The sequence below is a fragment of the Genypterus blacodes genome, unplaced genomic scaffold, assembly GCF_046128005.1.
Source record: "Genypterus blacodes isolate CSIRO-AG114 ecotype Tasmania unplaced genomic scaffold, CSIRO-AGI_Gbla_v1 ptg000232l_1, whole genome shotgun sequence".
NCBI classification, from domain to species: Eukaryota; Metazoa; Chordata; class Actinopteri; order Ophidiiformes; family Ophidiidae; genus Genypterus; species Genypterus blacodes.
In genome coordinates, this window is record NW_027467030.1 from 464,514 (window position 1) to 475,000 (window position 10,487).

The 10,487-nt window shown below is 46.8% G+C and overlaps 1 protein-coding gene across 1 annotated transcript in view; it reads right to left on the reverse strand.

Annotated features, from left to right (window-relative positions):
• Positions 1 to 955: 955 nt before the first annotated feature.
• sema4f (sema domain, immunoglobulin domain (Ig), transmembrane domain (TM) and short cytoplasmic domain, (semaphorin) 4F) overlaps positions 956 to 10,487 on the reverse strand; it is a 39,012-nt gene continuing 29,480 nt past the window's right edge. Inside the window, exons 2-15 of the mRNA XM_076170818.1 lie at positions 8,197 to 8,342; positions 7,859 to 7,918; positions 6,488 to 6,586; positions 5,827 to 5,938; positions 5,606 to 5,725; positions 5,301 to 5,455; positions 4,997 to 5,175; positions 4,721 to 4,862; positions 4,418 to 4,631; positions 4,155 to 4,264; positions 3,341 to 3,486; positions 3,054 to 3,109; positions 2,782 to 2,972; positions 956 to 2,612 (exon numbers count right to left, since the gene is read on the reverse strand). Of these exons, the coding sequence (XP_076026933.1) occupies positions 1,884 to 2,612; positions 2,782 to 2,972; positions 3,054 to 3,109; positions 3,341 to 3,486; positions 4,155 to 4,264; positions 4,418 to 4,631; positions 4,721 to 4,862; positions 4,997 to 5,175; positions 5,301 to 5,455; positions 5,606 to 5,725; positions 5,827 to 5,938; positions 6,488 to 6,586; positions 7,859 to 7,918; positions 8,197 to 8,342 (2,459 nt within the window). The 3' untranslated portion in view covers positions 956 to 1,883. The remainder of the gene's footprint in view (positions 2,613 to 2,781; positions 2,973 to 3,053; positions 3,110 to 3,340; positions 3,487 to 4,154; positions 4,265 to 4,417; positions 4,632 to 4,720; positions 4,863 to 4,996; positions 5,176 to 5,300; positions 5,456 to 5,605; positions 5,726 to 5,826; positions 5,939 to 6,487; positions 6,587 to 7,858; positions 7,919 to 8,196; positions 8,343 to 10,487) is intronic.

The following is a 10,487-nucleotide window of genomic DNA, read 5'->3' on the forward strand; positions in this document are numbered from 1 at the left end:
GCAAACACACGCTAACAAATAAACTGTGTGTAAAAAGACCTCACCTGTCAGAGAGATACTGGATCGTGTCCCCAAAGCCAACATCCTCCTCAAAGCGGGCCAGTCCAAAGTCAATTAGCTCGACTTGATCCACCAGCATCAGGATGTCTGCTTTGAGGTCCCAGTGGATTATGCTGCCGTTCTTCAGAGCCTTAAGGTTCACCAGAGGCTGCAGGTACAGAGACAGACATGTAATGGTTAGTTTACATTTATAACAGCACTTGCGATGATAAATATTTGATCAGTTTGTGGTGAAGTCTTTGCAGTGATGACTCGGTGTTGAGGCAGAGTCAGTTTGTTGACGTAAGCACAGTTTATTGTGCAAGAAGTGTGAGTGCAGAATTTCTATTTTAGGTAGTTGACAAAATCTTTAATTATTCTGGGAAAGAAAATAAACCACGTGTGAGTTAATGTTGGCAACTCACCTGAGCCGAGGCCGAGGTTGTCCACCTGCAGAGCTCTGTGGATCCCTCTGCCATCTGCTCACCCTGCTTTGATTCTACCTTTGTATAATGTCGCTGGAAGTTCCTATTGCACATTTGTCCATTTTTCCGTATACATTAAGGTTTTCTCAAGAATTTTCCTCGTCTTCCTAGAGAGCTTTGGGTGGAGTCGGGAATTTTCGTGACTTGACAAACGCATTGCTTGATGGCTGACATTCAACAGAAAGATTTAATATTTACATCTGAGCAAAGAGCAGTGCAGGAATGTTAGGAAGTTGTTTTGTAAAATAATGATGGTTGTGTTAAAGATGGGGGCAGACTCACGTTTGTCTCTAATGTGGAAAATGAAACTACAAGTGGATGTTAACAAAATATGAACACACACACACACACACACACACACACACACACACACACACACACACACACAGGACCAGTTCCGGCTCAACACTGACACCACGATTACAGTAGCATTTTAACACTTTATTACAAAACATGACATGAACAATACATAATTTACAATCCAGTCATAACATGAGGTGAAGGTGACTGTGTGGTCCATTCCATGAGGTTCCAGAGAAAATCCATTTAGGACATTATCCACTTAGGGTCCATTGCCTAATTATTCGCCGCTCTCTTAGCAAATAGGAACATTAATAGTAACAGATGCAGGCAGTTGTGAGTTGACCTCTAGCATCATGTTGACCTGACCTGTTGCCTCAGTGCTGGCAGTGACCGACCCTTCCTGATCCCTGCAGCGTATCAAACAGTCAATCTATTCTTCATTCTTCAGAAACCCGGAGGTCATCCACCAGAGGCCCGACCTCTTCCTGTTTCAAGCGCAGGAAAGGTTCAGTCTGACAGCCGGCCCTTACAGTACGGCTCAGCTGCCCTTTGGCGCCTTTGGATCCATGAAGGGTTATGGGATGTGGGAGTGTGTTTAAGTGGTGTGTTACACAGAGAAGAGGGGGTCGGGATTCAAAGTGCACTTTCTTTCTGCAGTGCGACTTGGAGAAGGACAGAGCAAACAACAACAACAACACAATATGGCTTTTCCATGTCTACAAGTGTAGGCATTTCATCTTTGATTCTCTGTAACATTTCAACGTGTTAGTTGCACGCTCTGTCAGCTCAATCACATGTTCAGACTATATTTACATTTTCTATTTACATATGAGACATTTAGCAGGCGCTGTCCGATTCCCCTCCAGCCTCTCTTGTACTGATTCCAGTCTGAATATTTCATATCAGCAGATGCTCATGTCTCTGTCACATAAATCTCTTTAATATGTTACATAATGTCTCTGTGTTCCTTCCACAGCTCCCATCCAAAGGCATTTGGCAGTGGTCATTCTGAAGCCATTTTTGCATCCTTCCTCCTGAGCCTCCATCTTCATGGGTTCATATGGAGCTCTCCTCACACCGAGCCAGAGGAGCCGGTGACTTAAACACAGGAAAGCTAGCTAGCTCCTCCTCTAGTCCCCTCAACCCATCTGCTAATCCGTCTCCCAGCCCCTCATCCTCCTCGTTGCCCTCTCCTGACTCCCTCTCTCCCCCCTCGGGCCTCCCCCTCTGCCTTGTCCCAGTCCTTTGGTCCAGCATGTCTGCAGCTAAAATTTCGGTGGCATACATTAGCCCGTCGCTACTTGATTTGCAGTTGGCAAAGACAGCATTCCCATGGCCGTTGCTCGGGTTGCTGTGGATCAGGATTCCGCTGTAACTGTTGCCATGGTGACCACCATTGCCCTGGTTACTGAGGAGTGTTGTGGTGGTGTTTGTGGTCGATGTCCCATTCCGTTTTTCTGTCAAGTGGAATGCATCGGACAGCAGGCTGGCACTGCTGGGGGACTGCGGTGTCGCTGAGGAACCCAGCAGGTCCCGACCCTTGTCTGAGGAAAGTGAATTATCCGGCAGGCGGTGGCCCTGACGGCCAATACCGCGGCGGCGGGTCAAGGAGTAAAGGAGGATTCCACCAAAAACAACACCAATGCCGAAACAGAAAATATAGGTGGCCAGGACATGACGACCTCCAGCTGTTGCTATTGCTCCTCCTGCACTGGGGCCTTCTAGTGTCAGCTGATAGGCTGCTCTGCGGCAGGGGGTGGGGTCTCGCATGCCTGGCCCCGCCTCCTGGAGTAGAGAAGGGACAGACGGACAGTTTTTATTAGACTGTATGTGACACGATGCCCTAAAATATCTTTCTTTCTGTCACTCATCTCTATTTATTCTATACTTCTTCTTTCTTCCCAGCATTGCCTGAATCCTGCTTTTCCTGTCATCAGCAAAAGTTGAAACAAACCTGGCATGTACAGATGTAGGTTCCCAGGCTGTCATCCTCAACAGTCACCTCAAGGTCTGAGTGGTGCTGCCTTGTGTGTCTGTGAGGAGGATGCTCCCAAGTACAGGGCCTCGGAGACAACTGGACACAGGGCAACAGGAGACGCAGACCTTTGGACACTCGCATCTCCCTGGTGGATGGAAAGCAGCGACCTGGAGGAGAGAGATGGGGAGAATGAGTGGACTTATATGGACTTATGATTGAAAGATTTCATAAAACTCTGAGTCACTCACCCTCATCTGCATCACACTTTCTCAAGGCATTGTCCACCACATCACCTGGACCAGGACTGGACACACACACACACACACACACACACACAAACACCAAAGATACTGTCAAATACAATACGGTTTAAACACATTCATGGTTTTTCTCGTTGAAAATGAATCTGTTTTTAAATTCAATGTCAGGTAGAAATGATAACAATGTTCTGTTCAAAGCTTCAGTAGATCTACTGAATGTTGCTCGGTGCACTTCTTTTGTTAGCAGTAATGGAGAGATTGTCTGCTATACTCACTCTTCTGCGGTGGGCTTGCAGGTTTTGTCGCTCCACACACAGCCCAGGCCTCTAGCTCGGGCACACAGCTCACAGTGGGAATACAGAGCGCAGCCTTCAGCCTGGACACGAGCCAGAGACTGAGGACTGCCCACCAGAGCCTGACCCTGGAAAACACAGAGAGCCAGTGAATGAGTGAGAGAGTGAGCGCGTGAGTGAGCGTGTGAGAGAGTGAGAGAGTGAGAGAGTGAGTGAGAGAGTGAGTAAGTCAATGAGAGAGTGAGTAAGTGAGAGAGTGAGTAAGTGAGTGAGTGACAGAGTGAGTAAGTCAGTGAGAGTATGAGTAAGTCAATGAGAGAGTAAGTGAGTGAGAGAGTGAGTAAGTGAGAGATAGAGTGAGAGAGTGAGTGAGTGAGTGAGTGAGTGAGTGAGTGAGTGAGTGAGTGAGTGAGAGAGTGAGTAAGTCAATGAGAGTGAGTAAGTGAGTGAGAGCGTGAGTAAATGAGTGAGTGAGTGAGTGAGTGACTGAGTGAGTGAGAGAGAGAGTGAGAGAGTAAGTCAATGAGAGAGTGAGTAAGTGAGAGAGTGAGTGAGTAAGTGAGTGAGTGAGTAGGGGGTGAGTGAGTGAGTGAGTGAGTGAGTGAGTGAGTGAGTGAGTGAGTGAGAGAGTGAGTAAATGAGTGAGTGAGTGAGTGAGTGAGTGAGTGAGTGAATAAGAGAGTGAGTGAGAGAGTGAGTGAGAGAGAGAGTGAGTAAATAAGTGAGTGAGTGAGTGAATGAGTGAGTAAATGAGCAAGTGAGTGAGTGAGTGAGTGAGTGAGTGAGTGTGCTCTACCTTGTACAGTAATATATTGTTGACAGGCTCCTGAGCAGGGAACAGAGGAATCTCCTGCAGCAGGCTGGCGTTCTGGCCCACTACTGCCACCTTGTGGAGCTCCCCTCGGTCTGCAACACAGAAATGCCCATCAACTAGTGTAGCTATTTCCTCTTCTTTAGTGATGACAGACACTTTTTCTTTGTCATATTCATTATATTCTCATGTACGTCACATACATATTCCTCCATTTGTGCGTCTTCCCTCCCTCCTCCTCCTCTTACCTGTTCCTAGGAGCAACACGCCTCCTTTTTGCTCATCACTACGGTCGGTCGGCATCACAGCCAGCTTGGTGTAAATGATTCCCTTCCGGACCAGTAGAGGCGCTGCTGTAACACTGTTCTCCATCAGGGGGTGGTCCCTCACGAAAGTTAGGACTTTGTCAGGAAGTTTCAAGGATGATTCAAACCCCTCAGCTTTCAAAGCACTGTTCAGACACTTTAAAAGAGTGGATCACAGAAGAAGGTGTTAACAAGCAGAAGATTCTTCTGAAACTTTTATAAATTCAAATGGAAAGTGTTCCGTACTTGTCCAGGTCTTGGTGTTGGGACAGGTTCAGGGTTGATCCAGTTCTCACAGGTCTTCCTTAGCTCCTTAAAGGGACCATTCATCACTTTACTGATGTCCGACAGGCTGAAAACGCACACTGCTGACAATTCTTCTCGCTCCCTAAGGGCCCGACATGGAAGACAATACAAGCAGAGTGAGTTTAGAGATAAAGTCCTATTATTGGAGGGAAAGTGGCAGTGTAAGGGAGCAAAGTAGTGCTGGTGGTTTCTTCCCCATCCCATTCCACAGCTTACCACTGGGAGGTGAACAGTCCGTAGAAGAGTGTGCTGCTGGGGTCGCCTGGTGTTTGTTGCACGAAAACATCTGTGAGGACGTTGTAGCGCTGACCACTGGGTTTATCCTCACACACCAGCTGGGCCTTGAGGAAGGTCGTCCAACGCCGCTGCAAAGTCTTCATCCCTCCCACGTCAGACTGAGGGGACAAAGGAACATAAGTGCAAATCCATACAAGGAGTTTTGATGATGACTGCATACACACACATACACACACACACACACACACACACACACACACACAAACACACACAGTTATAATACCTTGCAGACTCGTGCAACCCTTGGGACTTTGACCTTGGTGTAGAGGTCATACTCCTTGGCCACCTCAGTGAAGAAGAAGTAGATTTTGTCATCATCACCTGTTGGGTTGCTCTCTGAGGACTGCTCTATAAAGGCAGAGCTCACAAATTCTGGGTCTGTGAAGTGCAAACACACACACACACACACAACCATTATCATCACAAAAACAGACGGTGAAAGTGTTGTCAACATGTGCATTTGTGGGCATTTGTATGTGTACTGTGCGTGTGCGTGTGCGTGTGCGTGTGCGTGTGCGTGTGTCTCACCACTGAGCCAGTTGATGGATCTCTCAGTGCGGATGCGCTCCTGTTCAGGGCCAGTTGCTCTGGAGATGTCAAAGAGCGTTCCCAGAAAGTTACTGGTAGCTGCCGTGTAGAGGATGCCACCTAAACACACACATGAACACACACACACAAAGAAGTCTGATCAAGCAGCCAACAAACCGCAGAGTTTAGTGGCGGTCAAAGGCTTTGCTGTAGCCACTCACCTGCCATCACAGCTGTGTAGTGCTGACTGGGCTCAAAGGGACACTTGCCCTTCCCTGTTTCCATCTTCACACCCCCATCCTCAGCCTTCTCCAGACTGAAGGAGGAGAGGTCCTGGAAGATGACAGGGAAGGAGAAGGGAAAAAGTCTGATTACTCCAGATCCTCTTGTAAATCAGACTGTAGCCATCTGGGAATAAATTCTGTCTCTATTATGTTATTATGTTGAAAGCCTGAAGGATTCCAGAGCCTTCAGACAGCTTTACTAGATTTACTGATATTTTTGTAATTGCTGGGGACAAGTGGGAGTGTGTGTGTGTGTGTGTGTGTGTGTGTGTGTGTGTGTGTGTGTGTGTGTGTGTGTGTGTGTGTGTGTGTGACTGAAAACTGGGAAAGACAAAACAAGCTTGACTTTCAGTGTGGAGAAATTCAGTGTGGGAAAAAAAGAGAACACAGCTTGTACGTGAATGAGAGAGAGAGAGAGAGAGGGAGAGAGAGAGAGAGTGTGTGTGTGTGTGTGTGCGTGCGTGTGTGTGTGTGTGTGTTGCAAATACTGTACAATTAGGACACATTCCACTACGAGTACTACACTATGCTGAGGCTGTGCACTGTGGACTGATAGACCTATGGGTACGCACGCACGCGCACACACACACACACTTACCAGAAAGGCACACTGGGGGTCGAAGGCGTAAGTGCCACACACATAGATCCTTCCACCCTCCAGAAATTCCAGCAGGCGGATGTAGTTATTGCAGTCGACCTGCAGGGGGACACAAACACCAAGACATGACATCAATCCACACCAGCCGCTTCAGCTTCTGGTCACAACACTGGGGAGTTCCATCTGTTGTGCATTCGATTATGGATAGTAAGCTTTGGTCTCAAGTATGTGATGCAGATCCTGTGTTAACTATTGTAAAATAATAAACGACAGCATAAACATAAACATCTCAAATGAAGACAAACATTGTAAACATTGTAAGCATAATTAACATAGAACAACAACAACAACAACAACAACAACACAATTCTTACTCATTTTTCAGACTTGAGAGCCCTGCCAGGAAACACACTGTCCATTACACAGACACATTAACCTTTAGGAGGAAGGTGGAGGGGATTCTCAGAACAGTTAGAGTATCACTGTGTCTGATGGGAAACTTGAGACCCCCACAGCTGGAACAGACACTCGAGACCCCCACTGGTACCAGCATAGATCTCCCATACCTACATCAACCCAAGATCACTCACATTTGAACACGCAGGCCCATAAAGCCACAACATAGATGATGTTTTTGGAGAACATCTGAGCGTCTCCCCGTCTCTTTGATTGCCCCCTTTCTCTCTCAGAAACACATTCAGCGTGGAGCTCTGGTGGAAAAACACAGCCACTGTCCTGATGGTAACCCTGAAACTATGACGCAGGAATTTTAGATCCAGGCCTGAGTCACCTTGGCCCCTGGGACCTGATCCTCTCTGACCTTCAACCTTCAGACTGAGCTCCTCCCACAACGCCTCAGCCAGGGAGAGAGAGAGACCGATCATTTGTTGATATATCTACTGGATTCATTCTTTGCAGGTGCACCCAGCTGGTCTCCTGGCTCTGACAGGGTTAACCTGGTTTCCACGGTCACTGCGTTAGAAGCTTCCTGCCCTCATGTTGACTTTATAATAATCACAGAGCCTTAAGGTTTGATTTCAGTTTAAGTTGAGTTGATTTGTAAATGATTGTTCTCCATCACAGTGTGTTCTGTTAAAGCATTGATCCCACTATTGCGCTGCACTTGGGGACCAATTCCAGATGGACAGCCTTATGCCTTGCTAAAGGGTCGGGACAACTAGAGCAACAAAGAAAGATGAGAGAGAGTAACAACATGAGCCTGTAACAATATGAGTGAATGTTCTGGAGTGTGTGTTCAGGGCTGAACACTGGGTAGGTTTGACTAAGGACTGACCTGTTTCATATGTAGACAGAACTGTTAGTCACAAACACATGCGCACACACACACACACACACGCGCAAGATTCTCACCGTTGTCTTTCCCTTGGCTACACATAATTTCCTCTTCTCCTCTGGAACATCCCAAACAATCTGGAGAAAGAAAGAAAGAAAGGAAGAAAGAAAGAAAGAAAGAAAGAAAGAAAGAGAGAGAGAGAGAGAGAGAGAGCAAGCATATGGGGACATTGGTCATTTGACACTGATCAGTAGTAAATGTTACAGTGACACTCATTTAACTCTTTTAAAATAATGTTCTGTCACAAGAAAATACTAAAATCCGTGGAGTGAGAGAGAATCCTGTGTGAGAGCTTTAGTGTGAACATGCAGTACAGTATACAGACACACACACACACACACACACACAGTCCTACCGTGCGTGGTGGGCTGCTCAGGCTGTTGGTATCGATGGCCAGTATGGCGTCCCTGGCACCCAGGAAGAGAACCCCTGATGACCGGTCCAACAGGAAAGTGCTGAAGTTAGTCACACCCCCCAATTTGTTTGGATCCAGAATGGTGGCTGTAGACAAAGACAGAGAGAGAGAGAGAGAGAGAGAGAGAGAGGGGGGCGGGCAGAGGTAAGTTAGTGCTGCCATACGGTCACAAACGACCCATTTCAATGTTTTACCTCCTTCCCCCACGTAGAAGAGACAACATAAGGCTGGAAATGAGTCTGCATGCATGAGAGCCTCGGTGAAATGAACACCAGAGGGTTTGGAGGTGAAATGAGTCTAACTCCTGTTTGACTTTGTCCTCCGACACAGTAAGGCCACCATGACACAGGAGTTTAACTACAGATAATGTTGCACCAGACGGTTCAGATCAAATCAAATCACAGAGATGAGCGTCTCAAAGGTTTCAAAGGGGATCAGAATCTGCTTGAGACTTTTCTTGACATTGTTCTGGTTGTCATGCTGCCAACGTGTAGGAGGAGGAGAACGCCTCAAACCATCAGAGGTTAGAGAGGATGTGCATACTGAGGTTAGGTCAAGCATGATCCTGACCTCAGAGCCCCCCCCCCCCCTCTCTCTCTCTCGCACACTTTCTTTGCTGCATGTTGCACATCTGGTGTTTGAATGACATAATAAACAATGACAACATGTTCATTTCAGCTCTCCTTGTTTCTTATATTCTCAAAACTATCATGAATCAAATCCCTGAAGCGTCTCTTGTTTGCTTTCTCATTCGCTGAACTTCATTCCCATTGTATCTCTCTTTGTCTGTGTGTGTGTGTGTGTGTGTGTGTGTGTGTGTGTGTGTGTGTGTGTGTGTGTGTGACCCTTGTGGCGAGGTGGGAGAGCACAGCTGTGTCCCAAACATCTTTGAAACAAGACAGTGTGTGTGTGTGTTTGTGTGTACACAGGCCTACCTCTGTGTGAGAAAGAATTAGCAATGTTTCTTTGAAGTCCTACACTGCTGACCTTTGTTGACCTTCAGGATCACGCACACACACACTCTACCACACTACAAAGACACAACCACACTGCGCCCACAGCTTGACTCATTAAGAGATCACAGTCGTCCATTTAACATCAAACAGGAGCAGGAAGCAGGTTCATGATTCACTTTGAATTAATTGACATATTCAGACTTCCATGGTCACATAAGCTATATTAACCTTTGACCTCTGACACTAACTCTTGCACCTGGAATGGATATACTGTATGTCTGCAGTCAGCATCACATACGATACATCAAACCCAAGGCTTTCCTCTAATTCAAATTGTTCATTATGTGTTTTAAGTGAAGAAGTGAATATTTAGAGGAAGAAATGTGAGGATGAGGAGTGGAATCAGGAGGAAGAAGGCCCCAGATTTGGTGGCTGCAGAATAAGGAGTACAATTATCCTTTGTTGGTATCAAAGTGCTGGAATATTCTGTTAAACGGCATATTGGGCTGAGATGGTTTCCACTCAGACAGTCTGTGTGCCTCTAACATGACATCTGCCTGTAACTGAATCTCCACACAAGGGTGGGTACACACACACACACACACACACACACACACACACTCGATAAGGCATGTGCATCCACTCTGTCTGTCTCTCTCCATACAGTCAGTGTGTCCCCGTCACCGTCTCATTCACTAAAAGCCATCTGTTTAGCTAAAAGCCCCCAGGCAGCGGCGGTCAAATAGCAAGCTGGGCTCTGATTCGCTCACAGAGGGACGCCACTTCCTGAAAATCATCCCATGTGAGATCTCAGTCTGACAGATTGTCTACATCTCCTACATCTAATAATATAATGAGCAGTGTGTGTGTGTGTGTGTGTGTGTGTGTGTGTGTGTGTGTGTGTGTGTGTGTGTGTGTGTGTGTCCATCCCTCCCTTCACTCCTCTCTCTCTCCTCTAACGTCCTTCCTTCCTTCCTTTCACTCCCCTGCAGTCTCATTCTACCAAAGACAAACAATCACTTCACCTCTTCAAAATCCTTTTGCTCTGACCGACACACACGTATACACACACACACACACACACAAACATATACAACGTCAAACATGAGTGTAAGTGACACACGCCAAAGGCAAGGTCTGGACAGATGTCCTTGTATACTGGTCCTCATGGGCTGTGTAGAACATGTTGGTGTACACACACACACACACACACACACACACACACACACACACACACACACACACACACACACACACACACACACACACACACAC